The 21,998-nt window shown below is 45.7% G+C and overlaps 1 protein-coding gene across 2 annotated transcripts in view; it reads left to right on the forward strand.

The window, feature by feature from the left end:
• The first annotated feature begins 2,279 nt into the window (after positions 1–2,279).
• LOC119387720 (uncharacterized) overlaps positions 2,280–21,998 on the forward strand; it is a 29,509-nt gene continuing 9,790 nt past the window's right edge. For both annotated transcript variants that reach the window (XM_037655198.2, XM_037655199.2), the window contains exon 1: positions 2,280–2,409. In XM_037655198.2, coding sequence (XP_037511126.1) covers positions 2,342–2,409 — 68 coding nt within the window. In that variant the 5' untranslated portion in view covers positions 2,280–2,341. The remainder of the gene's footprint in view (positions 2,410–21,998) is intronic.

The raw sequence follows: 21,998 nt of genomic DNA on the forward strand, positions 1-21,998 counted from the left end.
TGCTGCTCGATAGCGTGAAGGTTCACAAGCCGCCATGAAACCGCGAAGACGGGTGTGCGAGCACAAGAATGTCTGATTGGCTGCGAGAGCCAGTGTCATGGTCAGCAAAGCAGCATCAATTTTTGCATTGGATGCCGGCAGCTCATCTGATTTGGCTGCGGCAAAAGTGTGATGGAGTACTGTGTGAAGCCACGTGCACTGCCTAAATAAACCACTCCTAGGGTGTGTCGGCAGCTTTTCCTGAAGCCATAGGGGAATGCCATCTTCTGGAGCACCTTTACATGCATGCAGCAAATGATTATGGCTGCTGTGGTAATCCTAATGCATTGCATGCCATATCGGCAGTCACTGCTGTTCTTGTTTGGTTTCACTGTAATCTTATGCTATACGTTCTCATTGTACCTTTGCTGTTAAAAAGAATTGTCCTACAAAAGGAATAACTTGATGTAAACGGGCGAGATATAGTAGAGTTTGACTGTATAGTTCAAAGTGCTCACAAGCATGTCGCCTCGCTGAAAAAATAGCTGCGGCAAGCAAGCCCCACTCATACACTTGGGCTCGAGTAGATAAGCAAGGCCCTTGTACTTGCTTTCAAACATGTTACACATGTGCCACCCATTAAAATTTTGATGTAGCCTGACTGAGATCAAATTGTTTGATTACAATTGACTCATTAGCGCAAGCTATGTGAAGGATCTAATCTTGGTTGAAAAACCTTATCCCAATCGACATGCAAAACATTGCACACGTTGCATCTCTCAAAAGTTGCATAAGCACTCAGACTGCCCACGCAATCGCACCTGCACTGCCTCATTGCTGCCTGCGTCATCATCATCATCATCTTCAAACACTGCCAGTTTCTTATCTGGCAAGCTGGTCATATCAATGCCGTTGCTGATAAAGATCTCACCCGGCAGGTTCAGCAGCGGTTGCGTTGTTCGAAAACCAACATGACATGCCTCGTTAAGTTTGTCGCATAACTTCTTCATTTTCTCCTGGAAGAGTTCGCACCTCCAATCTTCATCATCCATTGCAGAAAATGACAAATAACGAAACTAGGAACTCTGAGGCAATGGGCACCATCCCTAAATGGCAGCAGCCAGTGGCATGTGGTTTTGAGTGTTTTCGAACAACGGAGCAAGCATACTTCTTTTAGCAGCAGACCTGTTGAAGCTTTTCATTGCGCGGGGTAGCACGGGTAGTGCAAACAAAAATTATCATCATTATGAACCTGCACGAGCTCTCTTCGTCCTTGTCATGTGTGCCGATTTGTTTGGTGTAGAACGCAAAAACTTTGATGGGCGAGAGAACGACTACAGAGAGAATGAAAGATTTAGAAAGAGAGAGAGAAGAAATGGAAGACATAAAATGATAGAAAGACATAGGGGAAAGCCATCATCTGGAGCACTTTTACACTGCATGCAGCAAGTGATTTTGGCTGCTGTGTTAGGTAGTCCTAAACAGAGAGAGAGAAAGAAACACAAAGTGATAAAAAAAAACGGAACAAGACTAAGATAGAAAGAAATAGAGAGAAAGAAAGCATACCATAGCCACGCATAGTATAGTACAGTATATCAAGGTGGTGGGATAGTGTAATGTGGGTGAGGAGGAAGGAACGCCACCAGCTTCGCTGATTCCTCAGTCTGCACACCACTAGTGTGTAACTGCCCCAATCCCCCACCCCCCGCCCCCTCTGATGCACGCTACAGATAGATGTTGCTGTCAAGAGAAGAGAGCTGAGGCTACCTCCTGCAGATGGCCGCAATGGCAGCCATCTGCGCTGGCAGGTGGGACAGCTGCTCGAAGACAGGCAAAATTAATTTGAAATTTGAGTCCTTTTGAGTCACGAGGACTCATTCAGATGTTTTTTTCACTTGTGTATATACCCGTTTTTAATTTCTTGCTGTGTGAAGTAGGATCTTTAAATGTAGTAAAATTATTTTTCAACAAATTATATTATTTTGGCTAGTGGCTTCCCCAAGGAGCTGTATGCTTGCAATGTCTCATGGTGCATGCACTGGTCACAGCCATGCTGCCACTTTATTTGGTACATGTAGTAGTGCTAATTTATTTTCTGCTTGGTATTCAGTGCCATCCGGGAAAATGCAGCAAATGATTGTGGCTGCTGCGATAGTCTTAGTGCTTTGTGTGGCTGCTGCGATAGTCTTAGTGCTTTGCATGCCATTGCTGTGTCTGCACTTGCGAAATCTCTCTCCGTTGTGTTTCTTGCACGCTGCATCCCTCGCGAGTTGGGTGGCGACGTCCTCCTCCTCCCTCACTCCCCTCCTTGGCTTTCAGGTGGTGGATATATTGACGGTATTGTAGGCGTGTGCGGTTGTTGATGCCAGTTGCCAGCCGCGCATGCTTCCCGCTCCCCCCCATTTCGTGTAGGAAGAGAGTGCTGTCCCGGTGAGCCATTGCACCTGTTGCTCCTTCTCTCCTCCTGGTCCCATCCTCCCTCATCTGCCTGCATCGCGTGTGTTGTTTCTTGTGCACTACTGCTGGACGCTAGCTCATGCGGCTGTGCGTCTGTTGAACTCTGCCGAACCCAGTTTCTTGTTCAACTGAACTTGATTTCTGCTTGGTTTCAAAAGATGCCGTGAAACTTCCCGTGACCTACTTCAGGCAGGTTGGCCGTCGTTTCGAAAGGTGGATCTGTCTTTGTCAAGGCGCAGATAGGTTCACCTTCCGTAATTTTGACCATCCTGTTTTGACGTACTTTGACCAAGCTACGTGTGTGGCCCACTAACTAGTTCAGTCGTAAGTAGGGATGGGCGAATAGTAAATTGGAGGTTTGAAGCAAATAGTGATTTCGTCAAATAATTTCTAATCGAATAGTTTGTATAGTATGTATCGCATATTATGAAGAAAAATGAGCATTTTTTCTCGTGACCCAACAAACTTGCACAATATTTTAGAGAATTGGACCTAGGCGTGTGCAAGTGTCAATTTTTTTTTGGTTTGAAGTCAAATGGAAGCAAATCTAAACAGTGGCAGGATTTGAATAGTAATAGGGCCCAAGTTATGAATAGTTAAATATGTTTAGTTTTATCATTTGTTATACTTAGCACATATAAGCCCTCTTAAGATGCTTTTAAACATTTAAAAAAATATACAGTAAAAGCTCGCTAATTCAAATTGATGCCTGGTCCCGGTACAGCCCTGTGTATTTCTATGAGGAGGAACTCCCGATAATTTGAACGCGTCAGTATCCCCAACGGTTAATTCGAACTGGGAGCCCCTGGTTTTCATCGCTCCTCGCAGGAACCAGCCCAGAGTGATCACAATGTGTTGCAAAACCAAACCAAACTTACTAGAGATGCAAAACAACGAAGCAGCAGAATTTCTCGGAAGATGAGAATTCAGACGCTGCAGCGCTGGAGCTCTTGGGCAAGCTGCAAACGATGCTCATGGAGTCGTGACTGAAGAAACACAAGCAAATTCAAATTACTGATTACTTTAAATTTGGATTGCATTAATTCTGCCATGCAAATAAACGTGTTTTGAGGCATAAGTAGCATCATATTTCGACATTAGGGCTCACTTTTCACATGAATGCATGCCGGTGCTTGTTTCTGGCGTATCGTTGACTGATAAAATAATTCTGTTCGTTGTTAGAGCTCCATGAAACATTTCTCTATGAAAACATTTTTATAAATCTGTTCGGCTCAAAAGAGAGAGTGCATCTGTTGGCGTATCCCGCGGCAGTGGGAAACGCGTGTAATTCTTCCATGCTCCAGTGCTGGATGCAGTCATTAGTATTTGCCAACCGTGGATATTGTAGGAAACCTGTTTCGTGCTATATACAGTAGACTCTTGTGAAACAGAACCTGAAGGGACCAGGAGAATGTCTTCCGTTTATCGAGATAAACAGGGGTGCAGAATCCAAGTACGAAACAAACCACGTAAGAGCCACTTGTTCCTTTAAAGCAGCAGTTCCGTTTAAGAGATCTCCATTTACTGAGCATCTACTGTAGTCTAAAGATAGCAAAGTGTGCATTGCAAAGCTGTAAGATATGTATACAAACGATGTTTGTTAACCCTTTGTGCGACAGTTGGGTCACATACATCCCACTTTTCCCTCTACAGAAGAAATTTTCTCCATCACTCGTTGCAATTAACGCAACACTAAGTCACTCATATCTTGCCTAAGTCGTTACCACGCTTTCAAAGGGCGGAAGTAGTGCTACAATGGCGTTGAATTTACAGTGGCGTTGAATTTCAATCAGTTTTTTTTATGATAGCTTCTGAATTTTCTTCTTCAGATAGAAAGAACCTACCAATCTAAATGCCAGATTATTTCCTCTTTTTCTGGTTTTTCAAAGGCAATTTTGGGCTCCAGTCATCACGTCTTTTTGTAAATTTGCACAATAACTTGACCGATAAATGGATCGAAACACAAACCCTGTGATATTGCCACGCTCATCCTTCAGCGTAATTGCGGATATTGGTGCGTGGAAATATTTTTCTTTATACCCTATACCTCTTGAAAAGTAGGCACATATTCAGGGGCAACAGCCGTACTCGGACAATTTCGACAGCCAAAGCAAGGACAGGCAAACGGAGAAAAAAATGGTTGGTGCATGGTGAAGTAAGCTTTACAGGAACAGACCACAGCGCTATGAAGGCTCACAAAAGGCGCAGCTGCAGGTGGTGTTCTACTGCTCGAAATGAGGTCTGCACAACTTTCCTCAGCACAGCTTCAGAAGTGATACTCTGTGCCACTTCGGCCGTTTCATCCCAAATACCCGTTCATGCATTTGCGAGATGTTCCCTTCATGAGTCAGTGGGACAATGTTTTTGAAAACACTCTCATGAGTCAGTGGTACATATATGTCTCACTTTTTTTTCAGTAAACTGCTGGCTTGATTTTGATGAAATTTGTTTTATACTGTTTCTTCGTAGTTTCTATCAATATACCACGGCGGGTTTTCATGTCATCGTGTCAAAATATAGGCAAACCTACACAGGGTTAACTGGCGTTAGACACAGTTGAGTGTGGCCATGGAAGGATGATATAAGACTGCCCCATTTCATGTGCAAATGTTTTCTTTTCTGGCTTCATTTGTAATGCAACGCTGCTAGGTACTAGTAATATGTTCATAACGCTAGAGGAACTATTTATTTAGGCGAGTTTCATGCATCTTTAAAGTTTCAACCTACCTATTTTGAAAGACCTGATGTGTTTGTTTCTACATTTTTCTGGCAGCACATGTCTAAGCACCACATTAATAAAAGAAATCAATTTCACTGCCAACACGCGTTATGACTCTATAAATATCGTTTGCCTAGACTTAAGGTAGCTATGATTGCTTCTTTGCTAGTCATTCACCTTTCATTGCTTGATCAAATATGGTGCTCCCCAGAAATGGCACTGTAGGACCTGCTTGTTGTGCCTTGCAGCCTGATATCTGTGTTTAGTTCATTACCCTTTTTTTCTCTTCTTTGTTTCTCTTCAACATGTCCAGGTCAAAGCATCAGTGCTCTTTGGCATTCAACTCATGTTGGCGGAGTTGACTGTGCCTTTGTCGGGTGGCACGTTTAAATCTACACTGTAGGGCCACCTTCGTTGTGCACCAACCGGTGTCACTGCTGCGTTGTGCCACATGTTGTCATCGAGTCTTCATTCTTCTCAGTATCTTAATATTATGTTGACCAAGAAGAGCATTTGAATTTGCGCCTCGCTGTTTATATTTAGAAGCTGGTGAAGCACTCCGGCATTCCTCCAAATTCCTGACTAAGAAACTCTCTGCGAGGCTTATACTGTACCTGTTGTAATAATACTTCGATGACGAGTAGTTTCTCCTCTTCTCTTTTTTTTTTTCAGCTCAATTCTGCATGTTGCAAAATAAATTTTTTTTGCTGCTCTCACCCTGGCTTCTCCCTGCTTCTTTTCACTTGACCCTGCCTGGCATGGCACTTGGAGTGTATGCATGTGTAATAGAGCATGGTGGAGGTGAAAGCTGCAATGACACTGCTTTGCCCAAGCCAGACGGTCTAGGTGCACGAATGACATGCGTATGCTGCCTGCTTTCATGTGCTTTATTTGCTGCAACTGGATGGTGGGACTTTTCCAGCCTTTGAGGGCAGGATGAGAGGAACAGCCTCCCAACCCTTGCTTTCTTGGAGAAAAAAAAAAATATATAGTTTTTTAGTAGCTGCACTGTCTTTGCTGGTCACACCAATCTCATTCTATCCTGGTGGCAGAATGTACATATTCTACAGTGCTCCCAGTGAGGGTTATGTGTAGGCCATCGCCGTGACATCACCCACATCGATAAAGTAACTTGGCGTCAGCAATTGAGTCATCGGCGTGCAGCCAAGGCCCAAGCAAGGCCTTCTCCAAACGTCTCTCATGTCAGACCAGCACGGTGATTAAAGGCAACAATGTGACGTGCAACAACTGCACAGCCAAAATTCGCAAGACTGCAGGGCCAAGGCACTGTTCTGTAGTGCAGAGGACCAAGTGAAGTCAGTGCTGCGGAATGTTGCCTGTGGGCAATATTACGTCACTTCGTGGGCGGAGAAGACTGGAAAGGTGTAGGAGAGGGGCGTGGGAATTGTTTTTCGAAATGGAGCGTTTCCGTAGCACACAGCTCAGCGATATTTCAGAAATGTGATCGCTGCGACCTTCTGTACGAATTAAGGAGCTTGTTTGGGAGGCGTACAAAAAAGAAATGTCCAAGCCTTTAACTGCCTGATCGCTAAGGGCTCGCGCTACGGCGAGCCAGCAAGCCCTTGGCGAATGCGCTTGAAGCCAATGCTAGCTAAAGTAATATCAACTCATGACTAAACAGCGGTGTTTAAAGGGATACTAAAGGCAAAAAACAATTTGTCAGAGTGAAAGCTCAATGTATGACAACGTCTAAAACGGCAATATTATCAACAGCAGTGCCCTACTTACCGAGAAATTAAGCTAAATGTATCACACGATGAGCGCCACAAGCGGCAAATTTTCAAAATGATCCCGATGACGTATCAGAGTCTGCCTACAATTAATCACTAGTAATCAAACTAGCAGCAATAAAAAAAGAATGTTCCGTGCATCAAGAGACGTAATAAAATGCTGTTTGTTCGTTTCTATTTGATTCATGGAAAAAAGAACCTCTTTGGCATTGCCATGGGGAACGGCACGCGTGGTTCAAAGGTTCCGTTTTCGCCGAACTACGCTTCGCCCGGCGCCCTGCTTCGCTCACGTGGTCGCGTCTCGGTGGTAGTTTCGGTATTGCGTACTGCTGCGTGTGTTTTGCGCTCTTGATCGCTCTGACAGAAAGTTCGACAAAATGCCGCATGCATGCGATGTTGCCGGATGCCCGAATGGTGCACACTGCCAGTGCACGCCGCCGCACATTAAAGGCAGGCAACGTTGGGCACGGCAGCAGTGACGTGTGAAAGACTGATTTCAAGCGGGTGATTTGAAGTGCGCTAACGCGATGCGGACCACTAAAACGTGATTTTATTTCAAAATAAGCACTTCCTTGGCATAAAAGCAGCACTACGAGGTTTCTGGACCGCTATTTAAACAATCAACGTCGACTTACTATTTGCCTTTAGTGTCCCTTTAACTGTACCGCCGTTCAATTTGCCTTGGTTTTACCAGGAAACCTTATTCTTCGAGATTTTATTCTGCGTTCGTGTCATCTTCCACAGAGTGAATAAAGTAGGCAGCAGCGTATCTCTCCTGTTTGCAGCGTTACTTATTTGTTTCAAACATGCGCAGGGCACTTAAAGAGCACATTGCATGTGTGCTTCGGTTCTAACGAGATGAAATGACGTCTGGTCACGCCAAAATAATATTTCAGTTTTCTTCAATGGTCACAATAACGCAATTTTATCGCACCCTACACAATGAGCAACAAATGTCGTAATAAGTTCGAAAAGTGCATACACTATGTGCACTATGTTTTGCCTTATGTTGCAATAAATTAATCTTACGTATAACGTATCAAGGCATGCGAATTGTAGTGCGACAGATAACTTGGCGATCTGCTCACCGATAACAGGAAATATAGTAGGCACCGCGTGTTCACGAAGGAAATCGGGCAGTAGGAATACTGATCCATGAAAGCCCAGCAAGCACACTACTCGGAACCGTTGCCCCGGTGTCTTATCTAAAAGAGAGGGCTCGCCAGGCGTACGCGTGTTGCTATTGCATCCTTGGCACAAAGCATAGTTTCCGCGAGTACCGAGGAAAGCGTTCAGCGGTAAATGTTAGCCGCATCGTGCCGTTGCCTGTTGAACACCGTAACCAACACATTCACCAACGATGAAACGTACCTTGCAGCTTCGTGCGCAGCAAAAATCAAATTCCCACCACAATAATTCACAGAACGCATGCAAACGCACAACACCAGAACACGAACTTACAAGCATGCCTTTCAATGCACCGCAAGAGCTGCACTGAATAACGATTACTTGCGCCTCTCTTCAGGGGGCGCTGAAAAAAAAGGTTTTCGTAATAATTAAGCACTGTCATATATTCTTGGCACATTGCACCTACATAATATGTTCGGGAAATAAATTAATTTGTAAAACAAAGATTGCTTTACCCTTGAATAAAACTTGGTTTTCCGCTGTTAGTGTTTGTTCCCTCCAAACATATATCGCTTCAATCGCAGCACCCATAGCTCCCCTTGCTGGTTGGTGTCGTTGGCAATAGGTTCTGAACCGCCTTTCACCCGAAGCTTCGCGACCTATTTGGATCGACCGTGGCACTTCCTCGTGGTCACCTACCTCCAGATGGCACCCAGCTGACCACTTGTCTACAGAAAGGAATGACATGAGGCTCAGCTGCTCAGCTAACATTTTGTCTGCTAGGTGCACTCGTTCAGTCAAGCCTTGTCACCAGCATCGCAGCCGTCGCTGTGAAAAGTGTCAACTAGTGTTGACGACATTCTGGAACTTGGAATCTCTGTGATATGCGATGTCTCAAATCATTTTTGCTTCGACCCTTTGCAAAACGGAAATTCAGAAATGGGCGCCGTTCCAAGCAGCAGTGAGGAGGTGCCCAGGAAAGCATGCTTGGGCCATGCTCGCTGGTGTGTCTCAATTAGTTATATGAGAGAATTTTAGTGTGCACAACATTCCAGTGTACATAAAGGAGTCTATGGAATATTGTATAGCGAATGCACACCAGCGGAGAAATAGAATACGTTACGTTTCTACAATAACAATTCTGTGCTCGCCAGGTTCTTCTTTGTGCCGCCAAATGGCCCCACCTATCCGGCCTCTCACGGTTACGGCTTCTGTAACCCGGTATTACGCTAGGGCAAAGAAGTCTATGGACGAACTAAAAGTCACTATTAACACTACCTGCATATTACTTGTTAGCGATGATATTTATCTATACGCTACTCCACTTTGGTAGCTTGTGGTCGTGTTGGTGTGTACAATATGTAATGAAACGACACACTCATTCCGCTTTTTCCGCGCTTCCAGCAACACAGCGGTTCCCAGACATGCTGAATGACGAACACACGCCAAATCATGTTCTTTCCTTTCGCCTGTTTTTTTCTTGGTGGTTTGTGTCTTGTAATTTCATGAAGTCATTCAAAGCGGCGTGACGAAGATCAGGCATGAAGAGTAAGAGCGTTTCCAGGAGTCGGCACAACAATAGAAACACTCGAATCGTGGACATCATTGCTACTAGTGCATTGTCACTCGGGATGGTGTGCACCACACTGAACACGTCACAGTAGTGCCAATGTCGCAGGGTGCTGAAACGCCCTTTGAGCTTTTGCATGCTTTTTGCCCTTGAAATAAAATAACTTCCAGGTGACGGACGCCATTCAAATTTGGTCAAAAATACTTATGCATACCGAGCAATCAAATGAAGGACACATCTCGAGCTTGAAATTTTATGTCAGTACCCCTTTAAGTGTTCGACCACAGCTCGTGCAGTTTTTTTTTTTTTTCATATTTATCGCGATATTATTTTTCGCTCTTAAAATGCTTCAAACACTTCATAAAGTGCATTGTATGTAAAACAGTAGTGCCCTCACATAAAAATTAAACAGTAATTGTGCTCATATATTTTAAAGTGTCTATTTCAGGGGGCGGACTCGTCTTAGACTTCTTTACTTTTTTTTATTTCTCCTTCAATTTTGATGAATCTGCACTGGTTTGTGCTGCTTTTAGGGCTGGTTTCAGATATGTAATTAGGTTTCCTGTAACTAACTTTGATCCCCAGATAACTAAGGTTCACCCCCAATTGTTTAAGGCCATGATAAAACAAAGTGCTTGATTAAAGATTATATTTAAGATATGGCAACATAGACTAGTGGCTACAGATTGAAATATAGCAAGGAGTTCTTGGGTTGGGGGGGGGGGGGGGGGCAATTCTTAATTTTACAACAGAATGGGCTTTACACTTAGAAAAGCACATGCGTTCCAGTCACAATTTTGACGATTAATTAATTAAAAAGGCTTGTGGTGAAAATTCTGCTCCCATACTTGAATTTTCTACGTATTTATGTTTCCATTGCAAAAGCAATTTTTGATGTACCTGCCCTAGATGCCAAGATACATAGGCCTCGATAATGAATTGTAATAAACTTACATCTGAGAAAAGTGCAAATAACAAATAGCACACTGTTTATTTTAAAAATAACAAGTAGAATGTGCATATTTTGCAATGCGGACACCAATAGACACCAGAAATATGTGACTGCTGCTTAGCATTGTAGTGGCCCTTAGTGTCAGCTGGACACCCCTGGCTGTGGCATGCTTGAGATTAGACTCAGCCGCTCAGTGCCTGTCGGGCTCACTCATCCACCTGATGCTTGGGAGACTGGGTTTTGGATTGAGTTCCACCAAGATACCTAACGAGGTTCTCAAATTGCCACAATCGAACTTCATTACTGCCTCGGCATGTGTATAGTTTCAACCGTAAATAGTGAAGCTCGAATAAATGAACAAAGGCTTTCATTTACGTCGTTAGCACATCTCTAGAAGCTCTCTATTTCACAAGGTGTTTGTAAATTGGTAGCAGAGCTTTGGACGTGTGTGCTGCCAAATTATCAAAATGCCTCGAAGTAGGCTCCCCCTCTTTTGCTGCTGCTGCATTTTGGCGGCACCGAGAATCTGGGCAGTCAGAATTACAAGAAAAGAAAAGCACTTGCTGGAGTGTGAAAATGTGCATGCAGATAGAAAAATGCTTGCAGAAACCAAGAATGTCATTTTTAGAAAACAGAATTTTTTTTGCCATTTTTTGGTCCTGAAGACCAGTCTACCCTCTTAATAGACAAAACATTCTGAAACAGTTTTTCTGCCACCATTTAGATTTGGCATTTCCATAACACAACACAGTACCTGTGCTCCCAATCGTCATACCAATATTTTCCCTCAACTGCTTTTCAAATTAACTTAAAATGGTGACTTCTGAATGAGCCTTTCCTGCCACCATTTTGAATAGGCATTGCACTTATGAGAGGCTAATAACCGTAATGTGGCCATGCTGTTCAACAAGACTGACATGTGTTATCACATGTGTTTTTGATTATATCCTGCCTCTTGTACCTGTCCTGCTTGGACCAGTTCTTGGTCTGCAGTATTCAATAAATAAAAAAAAAAAACTGATAAGTGGGCAAGAATCTTGCAAGAGAGCATGCTGGTGATGCTGCATCCCTGCAGCACACAACAGACAATCAACAGCAAGGTATTGAAGTTCCAAGATCGCCCAGTGATGTCATCTTGATTGCTTCCTTAATGGCGCACATTTTGTCGACCCAGACTATGTAATAGACGTCATCATGTATGAATGAAAGTGAGGTGTGTGCCCACAAAGAGGTGAAGCTTGATCGATTCCCATCGCTTAGGGTAACTGAGCTGAAGGCCATGCCTTTAGCAGGCATGAAATTGTGTGCTAACTGCATAATTATAACATGATTCTCCCAAGTTACAATAAAGATGCTTTGAATTCTCTTTCTCTTGATTTATTATAAGCATTTTGACGCAGCTGCTGTTTCGGAGAAAAAAAAGATTACTTCTCTCTTATCGCACCCATCGCAGTAATTTGCATTTTGCTTTTTTTGTTCTTGTTGCAAGAAATTGTAAATGGAAGTGCTGTGAGGACAGTTTATATTATTGTCTCGGGTAATTTCAAGATGGCTTTGATCGGCTCTAAAGCCCGAAGGTCACGGGTGAATCCCGGCCGCGGTGTCTGCATCTTCGACGGAGGCGAAAATGTTTGAGGCCCGTGTACTTAGATTTAGGTGCACGTTAAAGAATCCCAGGTGGTTGAAAATTCCGGAGCCCTCCACTACGGCGTCACTCATAATCATATTGGGGTTATATAGAGCTCTAAAGCTTACGAATGTTGAAGTTGGCTTTCTAAGTCATTCGAAATAAAAGTGAAATTGGAAGCAGCTGTGCCCAACCCTGATGGAGTGGTTTCATCCTTATGCAGGGAGGGGAAATGGAATCAGACCATTCTTATGTTTTGAGAGAAGGTGCCAGGAGTTGTGCAGCAGACCTAAGTCTCCAAGGCCTTAGTTTTGAAGGGAAGGTACCGCCATTCTTCACTGCTTAGCATAGGCCAGACAGTCCCAGAGTATAGGCTGCTATTCCAGTAGCTGTATGCCAGCAAATCGGCACTATCTAATATTGAAGCTGAGGCAGATGTTGGCATATCCAGGTTGGTACCACTAGTGACTGAGTTCGTGTGCTGACTTTGCACCATTGGCTTTGCAAGGGGGGAAACCGCTGGTCATTGACGATTCGCATGGCATCATAGTTGAGATTTGAGCCAGTCATATGCGCAGGAATGGAATATGTAACGGGGTTATCGACGTGCGAGCAGACTTGGGTGGCAGTAATTGCGAGGATTTAAGAGTTTGGTGACGGGCAGGTCTCACAAGCTGGTGTGGACATCCGTCACCGTGGGTAATTTTGGTCTCCGATTGCTATCGGTAGCATGGCCTTTGTTGATTGCCTTCATGTGGCTGCGTAGAACCTTACAACCAGTGTTTCTTTGGCCGTCTGATGAAATAAATGCGACATTTTGAAGTACTTTCTTTGCACTTCATAATGAAAAGCATGTGATGGGTTGTGTTAGGAAAAAAAAAAAATTTTGGTCAACATTATTGACGAAATTTCTTTCTTTGAATAAAATGTCTGGAAACACTTCCTTTTTCTTTCTGCATGCCAAGGCTTCATTTTTTTTTGTCTCATCCGTGATCGTTCTGGCTGCATGTTTTCCTTTCAGAGTTCGTGACGTTTATTATTTTCTTCTAATTTAGACTGGTAGTAATAAAGGGGTTGATGGCCCAGGCTTCAAAGCATTGTTGGCATCAGTATCTGTGGGTACTGAGTAGTTGGCTGTACTGCTAGAAAAAAAAAAAAAACTTTGCTTTTGCTTAAATTTGTTAATTGATATATGGAACAAAAATATTTGCTCTCTCTTTTGTGCTATTTAGCTCATTATGTCCAGACTGTTTTGCTTTCACTTCCGTCATAACATTGGCACTTCGAAACATTGGATAGCATAAAATGTGTGGGGCAAATGGTTAGGGGAAAATGCTTCCTGTAAAAGGCAATCCACGACACATTTACAGCAGCACTTTCCTGCGTCCTTTTATTGTCCCCATTGCTTTCTGCCTCGATTTGAAGTTGGTCTTTGCTAATAGACAGGGAATTTGGGTATCAGCACAGTTTCATATTTGTATAAGTGAAGTAAAATAGCGGGACAAAGAACTGTTAAACGAAAGCAGTTATGCACAACTGATGTTTTTGTGTGGAAGTTAATATATTTACGAGACAAACAGAGGAGGCAACCCTAACCTAACGTGGAAACCTGCTAATTTGCAAACGCGAATACACAATTCGAAACACTAGTAGAACACGCGCTAACTTCACTTTAACTGTGTTAACTATGCCACATTCAAGCAAAAAGTCCCCTTTAGGCTTTTGCTGTGGATGACAACAATGAACTAAGCACACGAGGGTAGGACCTCCCAATCCATGGCTTAGCCGTGTCCATAGAAAAGGGGAATCCTGGAGGTACAGCTTATGTTGGGTCTTTGGACCTCTCATCATTCCTGTCTATTCAAATTTTTCTTGGTGGCGAGGGTTGGTTAACCTTTATGTTGGCAATGTACTGTTGGGACTTGTTTTCGCACGTCCCTCAGCGTTCCCTTGTTGGGCTTTCCCTGCGACTCTGCTGTGTACAGCCCGACTATTTGCACCAAATACGTATTTTACGGGGGATTTCGTTCTTTCGGCAGCACTGAGAACAAATTTAGGAAATTCGTTTGTACGCGATTGACAGTTCTGCAGAAGTGGTACTGCACGTGCGCGAGCAAACGTATTTTCCAACCATCTAACCTGCGCCACAGTCTAGCAGAATGAACTATTTCAACTCTCGGCCCTGCATTTCCGTTCTTTCGTAAATTTGAAAAGCCTTCGTGGTCCTCGTGCACCTTCGCTGGAATGTGGAGGGGTGATCGCACTTAGGCATGGGCGTCGGCAGGGGGGGGGGGGGGTGCAAAAGGGGCACCTGCCCCCTCAAGCCACACCAGCGCTTGCCCCCAACTTAGCTACACATGCGCTCCCCCTACTCCAGCCGCGATGCAACACGGGTTTGCGCCCCCCCCCCCCCCCTCCTGCCGACACTCGTGCACTTGGGCAAAAAAAAGGGGGGGGGGCATTCTGTGAACGATAGTTTTTGTTTTCGACTCTGATCGTCGGCAAAGTGAAGCTGAACGTGGCAACGGCTTATGAGTTGTACGCAGAAACAGATTCCGTGTATTTTGATTTAGTTGTATTCTTGGACTAAAGAACGGCAGGTAGCCTGGACTTCTATTTGTTATGCTCGAACGAAGGAATGGGAATGTAAGGGCCAGTAAACAACCCCGATGTCCAAAAATTGTAATGAAGAGAAATATGCGCACTTTTGCTATGTGAACATGCTGCCGCAGGAATTTTGCGAATACGTGCTATAATAAGGAAGTTACAGGGGTTAGAACATCCGTTTCAGCTGGTTTCAAATTTTCGCGCGGCCTCACCACCCTTCTCCGCCACATGGAGGGAAAGGCGTAGCCCGTCGTCGTGACTCCGCCCAATTCGGCAACGTGACACCAGTGACACGACGCCAACAATTGACGTCATGGGCGACCTCGATCAGTCGCAATGCACTTCCTCTTGCTGCGGCTCCTGGTTGTTTATTGTTTATATTGTCGCACGTGCTCTGTAACTTGATGGGCAGTGTTAGGCTCTTCACTATTTTTAAACCTTTGTGACAGTTCACAATGCAGCAGGAATGCGTGCTTGCTTTCCGAGACGTCGAAGGGGCGCGAGAGAAAAGCCTGGAGAACCCGTCCGAGTTACCGGAGATTCCCTTCTCCCCGCTCGATTTGCAGCCGGCAACTGAACAACGCTTCGCCTCATGTCGAAGGCGAAGTGCGGGCAGGTGCTACAGGTGCTATGCAGTGAGGCCGAAACCGCATCACCGCAGGGCTATGGCAGGGCCAAAAAACAAGGCGCAGTTTCGTAGCGGTGGGTGGGAACAGGAACTGACGTTAACTTGACAACTGTTTGTTGAGACCTGGTTTAGACCAATCGACGAGCTCAGTGCTACGTCAACTCGCCGATCGCCGGGTCGGCGTCACTGCGCGTACGAGGAGGATTGGTCAGGCGTAGGAAAGAAGCGCGGGAATTGTTTTTCGAAATGAAGGGTCTGCGCGGCGCTGTAATATTCGGAAAACGTGATCGCCGCGGTCTACTGTACGAATTAGCGAGCTTGTTTGGGGGGTGTAAAAAAAAAGTCGCAGCCTGTTTACGGGCCCTTTAAAGACAACCTTAATGAGAACCAACAGACAAACAAGTCAGGTTTTGTAGTAATTATGATATAAATGTGAAGAAATTAAAGTGGAGGCAAAGACAACTTGCCGCCGGCAGGGACCGAACCTGCAACTTTCGAATAAAGCGTACCCGATGCTCTACCATTGAGCTACGGCGGCGGTCGTCCACCCGTCGGGCAATTTAAAAACGCTGGTGACCTATAAACAGCCTCCGCTGTTTAAAGTAAAAAAAAAAAAACAGCACGTAGAAAAAACGAAAGTCCTTTTGCTACGGTTCTACTAATAATAATTGTTGAGGTTTTACGCATTAGAACATTGTAAACACGCTTCTTCGGCAAGGATCCCAAACAAATACCAGACACACAATTACAAACGTTGCAGTCGCAGGCACTAATTTATGGAAGTATATACGCTGTTTAAAAAGAGAGAGAGAACAATTTTATTGAAAATGCCTGCAAAATAGGCTCCCTCCATGCAGGGAGGACGAGCCGACGAGATTTCCTCGCGACGCGGCCATTACGAGACTGACGTGAAAAAAAAAAAAAAAAGAGCGCGCGAAAAAAAAAAATCTTGTGGCGCTAACCGTCATTAACAGCATAGAAAAGATCACCGACACATCCAGAAAAATGAACGAGAAGTCTTGCTACACAGAAATTAAAAATTTCCGTTCAACTTTACCTACAAATATTGAAAGAGTTTTACTTTCCTTCTGAAGAACCGCTTGTTTAGAAGGCGCCAAGTTGGAGTCCCGTCTTCGGATATCGCGCCGACTCCTTTCCGCGGGAAAAGGGCGAGGTGGGGATGATCATAAGTGACGCCACTCCTTTTTCTGGTCTCGAACTGCATTGAAACGCACAGCATCAAAGCATTCTTCCGGCCGATAAAGTCTTCAATCCATCCATCCTGGCCAATGAAGTTCGGTTGACATTGAAAACACGCAGCACAATCAGTCAATCACCACTTCACAGACTAATGGCGGCCCGAAAAAAAAAGAAGTGCGAGTTAGCCATAGGAGGCGTTGGTTAGCCATAACATGTTCACGTGACCTGGCGGTCACGTGGCGCGCCGCAGCCAATCGGCGTGCGAGATGCGCCGTCGCGGCGTGAGGATATCGCGGCAGCCCAGATCGTTGTGTGTCCATCCGTGCCGTTTTTGCTACGGTTCTACTAATAATAATATTTGAGGTTATACGTCCCGAAACCACGATATGATTATGAGGAACGCCGTAGTGGAGGGCTCTGGAAATGTCGACGACCTGGGGTTCTTTAGTGCACATAAATCCAAGCACATAGGTACGGTTCTACTTGACGTCACCTGCGCCAGTTTGATCTTTTCACCCGCTTATGGAGTGTTTTGTGTGTGTATGTGTGCCTGAAGTGTTACTTTGTTATCGCAGTTGATGAGCAACTCGTTTTAATACATAGGCAAGGCTTCTTTTTTTTTTTTTCCGAGCCACTGTGCGCACCGTAATCTAGCACTCGCTGGCCCCGCGGCTGCCGCTTTACTTTCGGGCACCGCGCGCTTTGAACGACACTTGACGCAGATCAAGTGTCGGGCATGCAAAGGCTCGCGTTATTTTTCGCAGAGAAAAAGAGAGAGAAAACACGTTGCTTGTCAATCGCGCTGCGGAATGATGGTAACGCTAAGCCTAAACACCCGCCGGCACAAAATGGTGGCTGCTGCGGTGCCACTCGCGCGCGTGCCGAAGCGCTCGTTGCACATTTTTTGTCTTGTTTTTTTTTTCTCGAAACCAACGTAGTGCTGTGGCAAACCAGCGTTACCCGCGCGCCACGAATAACGTGTGATTGATGAAAGCGCCTAGCGCGGCCACCGTGAATTTCAACAAACCACGCAATGGCGACTGACGAGTCTTGAGCGCCGCTGGTGCGTGGGTCTCTCGCCGCACATAGACTACACTGTAGTGCGGATGCGGCGTGCGATGGCGTCGTTAAATCCAAAACTGAATGCGAATTTTCTTCAGTAAACCGATTAAATTAATCAGGCGCGCGAGGGAAGGGGGGAGAGGGGGAGAAAACGTGGTGTTGTCGGCGTAGTGAGCGCCCCCAGAACGCAGAACACCCTTGATGCATCTTCCCCGCGGCCGGTATCGAGCCACAGTCTTGATTATGCTTCACGGCAATACAGGATATGTATTGCGGTGAAGCCTTCCGATGTCGTCTTTTGGGTCGCGGTTCACGGTCAAGTCGGCTTTCGTTATTTGAGCGCGTACATTTTCTGCCACGCGCGTTAAATGCGTTCTGCGGTTATTTGTGCGCGTTATGATAGTTAATAATTATTCAATTTAATGGGGAATTTGTCATACTAAGTTGGGTCGACGACAGGATGTAGTATGGGCAGGCTATCACAAAGATAAGGTTCTTATTTGCCGAATTAATATTAATAATCAATGGTTAGGTTGCAGGTTTTCTGGTTAGATAGATCTTATCGTTTGGAATGACGTTTTGACGCCTGTCACCCGCAGAAACTGCACGTGTGATGTTCGCCCCTGCCACTGATGCTTCACGGCAATGCACATCAATACTGCGGTGAAGCCAACATATGACATTATTCCATCTGAAGAGGAGCTGAATTGACGGCTGCTCTCTTCCTGCTGCTCTTGTCTATTTATTTCCTTTAGAGCAGCATTTCCCGTTCACAACGCAAAGAATAAGAGGTCCATTTGGGTATTTGGGACGACTTGCCGTTTTTCCTGACCACGTTCCGCTGTGATGTGCCTTTTTTTTTTTTAAATTGTCACGTGAGCTTCCGGTCTGACTTGACAAGGATGACGGATTTCCTGCGCGCCTGGTGCTCTCAGTTTCAGTTTCGCCTAGATCGGGGTCTTGAATTTCGGTGATTATTATCACAAATTACGTGCATTCTTTGCGATTTTTTTTAATGGGCATGTCATAAATTGTCACGTCCTACAACTCTTCCATATGGACAATGGCCCTAAAGTTAATAATAAAAAAGTTAATTAACGATTTTAGACGCGAAGCAGCTTATGGCGGGGGCTATGTCCGTCCCTCCCGCGTCCGGCGTCCACCCCCCACTGCGCACGCGCGTCCCCTCCTGCTCTCTCTCCTCTCCTACGCTCCCTCCTCTCTCTGCCCTCCCGTGGCGTCCACACCCCCACAGTGCATGCGTGTCCCCTCCCCCTCTCTCTCTCCTCTCCTATGCTTCCCCCTTTCACTCCTTTAGGAATCCTCTACTCTACGGAGCAGCGTGCACGAGAGGTGGTGCGACAGCTGCGTACTCTGCTGGGGGCGCCACGGTAGTTCCGCGGTATGAAAATGACGGAGTTCGTGCGCAACACCGCGATGAGCGCCAGCGTCAACGCCGCCACCAGTGTCAACGTTAGCGCCAGCACAAGCTCTCAATAAAGTACACGATCTCCCGCTCAAGCGACCGATCTCCCCGCTGCTTCGCATCCACACATGGTTCCCTTTAGCGGGAGATGGTGTAATTTTTTTTGTTAATTACTCATTTGAATGTAACTTTAGGTGCGTCAAAGTTCTTCCGCCACAGTGTAGAGTTCGTTTGCGAAGATGATAAGGGCCTGACTGTCATAGCATTTTTATAAAAAATCTGTATTGTCTAAAAAAACACCTTGTATATGTATGTATGTATATATGTATGCATGTATGTATAGACCTTATGCAAAATCTGCTGCCGTCTAGCGGCTGCCGTGCGCATTTCCGCCATGTTGAAGGCTAAGCGCGCTCCGCATGTACACGCACGGAGCGTGCGTATCGGCGTGTGATGGCTGATAGGAACCAGAGCACTGCACGGGCCCGGGCCGGCCCGAAAGCCCGGGCCCGTGCCGGCCCGGCCCGGGCCGGGCCGGGTAAGGGGTTGTTGGATCGGGCCCGGGCCGGGCTCGGGCCCATGATCTTCGGGCTCGGGTCGGGCTCGGGCCTGAGCCAGGCCCGTATTAGGCCCGGGTCACATACGTATATGTATAATTGCGTGTGTACGTTGTGTGGCTTTGTTTTTGCTGTTTTGTGGGGTTTAACTTCCCGAAGCGACCCAGTCTATATGAGACGCCGTCGTTGAGGGCTCCAGGTAATTTAAACAACCTGGAGTGCATTGGCATGCACAGAAATTGCACAGTACAAGACGTCTACAATTTTGCTCCATCGGTATGCTGCACGAGATTTCAAGAAACTCCTAATATAAGTTTCCGCCATTAGAGTGAGTGAAAGACGTTCTTGGGTACCGTGTAAGGAAAGCAACGGTAAACTGCCTAGATTAGTGTATATAAGATGTGCGCGTTCGTATCTAGGGAAACATTTCGAGTATGCAGCTACGCTCGCATGCTCATAGACTGGCCAACGCGACTTGTGAGTCATTAATATCTCAGGAGCTGTTTTTCGTGCATTTTGAGTGCAAGATGCTATCACAGGGCGAACGCCGTTGTTGATTTTGCCATTACTAGTGGTGAGGCGCCAGACCATAGAGACACTCGTTTCCGCGAGTGTGGCTCACAACTGGAGTGATCAGGCTAGAGAAGCGATCCGGGAGTCTGGGAATAACCAACACGCAGACTGATTAGTTTTATTTAAAGCACCCTTTATTCAACACACCGTTACTGTACACACGTCTGACACGAGGACAGTGGCTCGCTCGTTAACGGGTGTGCCTTGCTTTGACAGATCTATGGCACTGCGGTGGCGGTGACTCGGGGAAGAAGGATGGGACAAAGAACCTTGTTGTTTTGCGCACGAAAACGTAGTGTAGATTGGGTGCAGTTGCCTGCCGAGGAGTCAACACGGCATCTTTAATTTATGTAACGCTGCCCAGCCTGGTGTAATCCTCCCAGAAGCAGCTAGAGCACGTTTTTTTTTATTGCATTGTGCAATAGATGAAGTTTGCAGGAGACTTGCTACTTTTACTCAACAGCCCTAGCTCGTATGCAGTTGATGTAGACTCAACCTAAAAATGTCTGCCATGCTTTTTTTCTCCACTTTAGGCAGGTATTATATTTTGTAGTTGTTCTTTGAAATGCAAAAATGATATGGCGTGGTTAGCACTGCGTGCGTACATGAAAGAGCCAGCTATGACTCCAATTATATTTTATATTGCCCTGCAATCATTTCGCAAGAGTGTTACGTGCGTAATTCACCGAAAGTATACACAGTACCAGTGAAAGTCGTGACACTGAAAGAAGTTCCTAAAACAATCTCTAGAAAATATATTTTGTGCGGCAGGTATCTTCACAATAACCGAAGGTTGGACAGTGCCTCCTTTATGCTCAAGGCATAACCAGCTGAAACGGGCCGGGCCGGGCCGGGCCCAAACCTTTCGGGCCCGGGCCGGGTACGGGCCACATTTAAGAACATCGGGCCGGGCTCGGGCGGGCCGGAGCATGGCATTTCGGGCCGGGCCGGGCCCGGGCCGGAAACATCGGCCCGTGCAGTGCTCTAATAGGAACGGCAATGCCGACATATTTTCGTGCGCCGTGTTGCTCAGATTGAGGAAATTGGGGTGCTGAAAAAAGGTTTACAGAAAGCTAACCTCTATGTGATTAGATTTCCTCGCAGTCAACGAGAAGCGGCAGATCGTTCCGCTGCTCCGGCTACTGCTTACTACTGATGCCGCATTTACGTTCGCCGTTCTTAATAGATGCGATATGTGACAGCATCGGCACTCATCAGAGGACACTCTTTCGTGTCATGTAGGAATGAGACAGTTTTCACACCGTGTGCTTGCAGGCACAGACAAACCGGCTTCTTGTGTGAGCTTCAAAGCTGCATCGCGGCTACTCGCGCATGCCTGCGCTGGTGTTGACACAATTACTTTGCTTATTAAATAGTGATAACAATTGCATGTTAGACAGGTAAATCGAGCGCGTCATCGATTCCTAGCAAACGGACTGATTGTGTTGGAGCGTGTTGTCTGTAGTTTGTTTTCGATTGTGGAGTTTAACAAGGTAGCGTTTGGTGGGATGCTTCGCGCGCGTATTGCTTCACTATGCGTATTCTTCAAGCATTTCATGTGCTATCACTGCGAAATTCAGAGGGCTGCCCGGATGGCCTGACCGCCCTCCTTTACTTTTTTTTTGTATTTATATCCGAAGAATAGCACATACCAGGCTCTCCCAGAAGCTTATACCCCTTAGGAAAAATCCTGTATCCACCCCTGTGTGCTATGAAATGTTAACGGAAGCTTGCGTGTGGCACTTTTCGTATGAAACAGAAA

The sequence above is a fragment of the Rhipicephalus sanguineus genome, chromosome 3, assembly GCF_013339695.2.
Source record: "Rhipicephalus sanguineus isolate Rsan-2018 chromosome 3, BIME_Rsan_1.4, whole genome shotgun sequence".
Taxonomy (NCBI): Eukaryota; Metazoa; Arthropoda; class Arachnida; order Ixodida; family Ixodidae; genus Rhipicephalus; species Rhipicephalus sanguineus.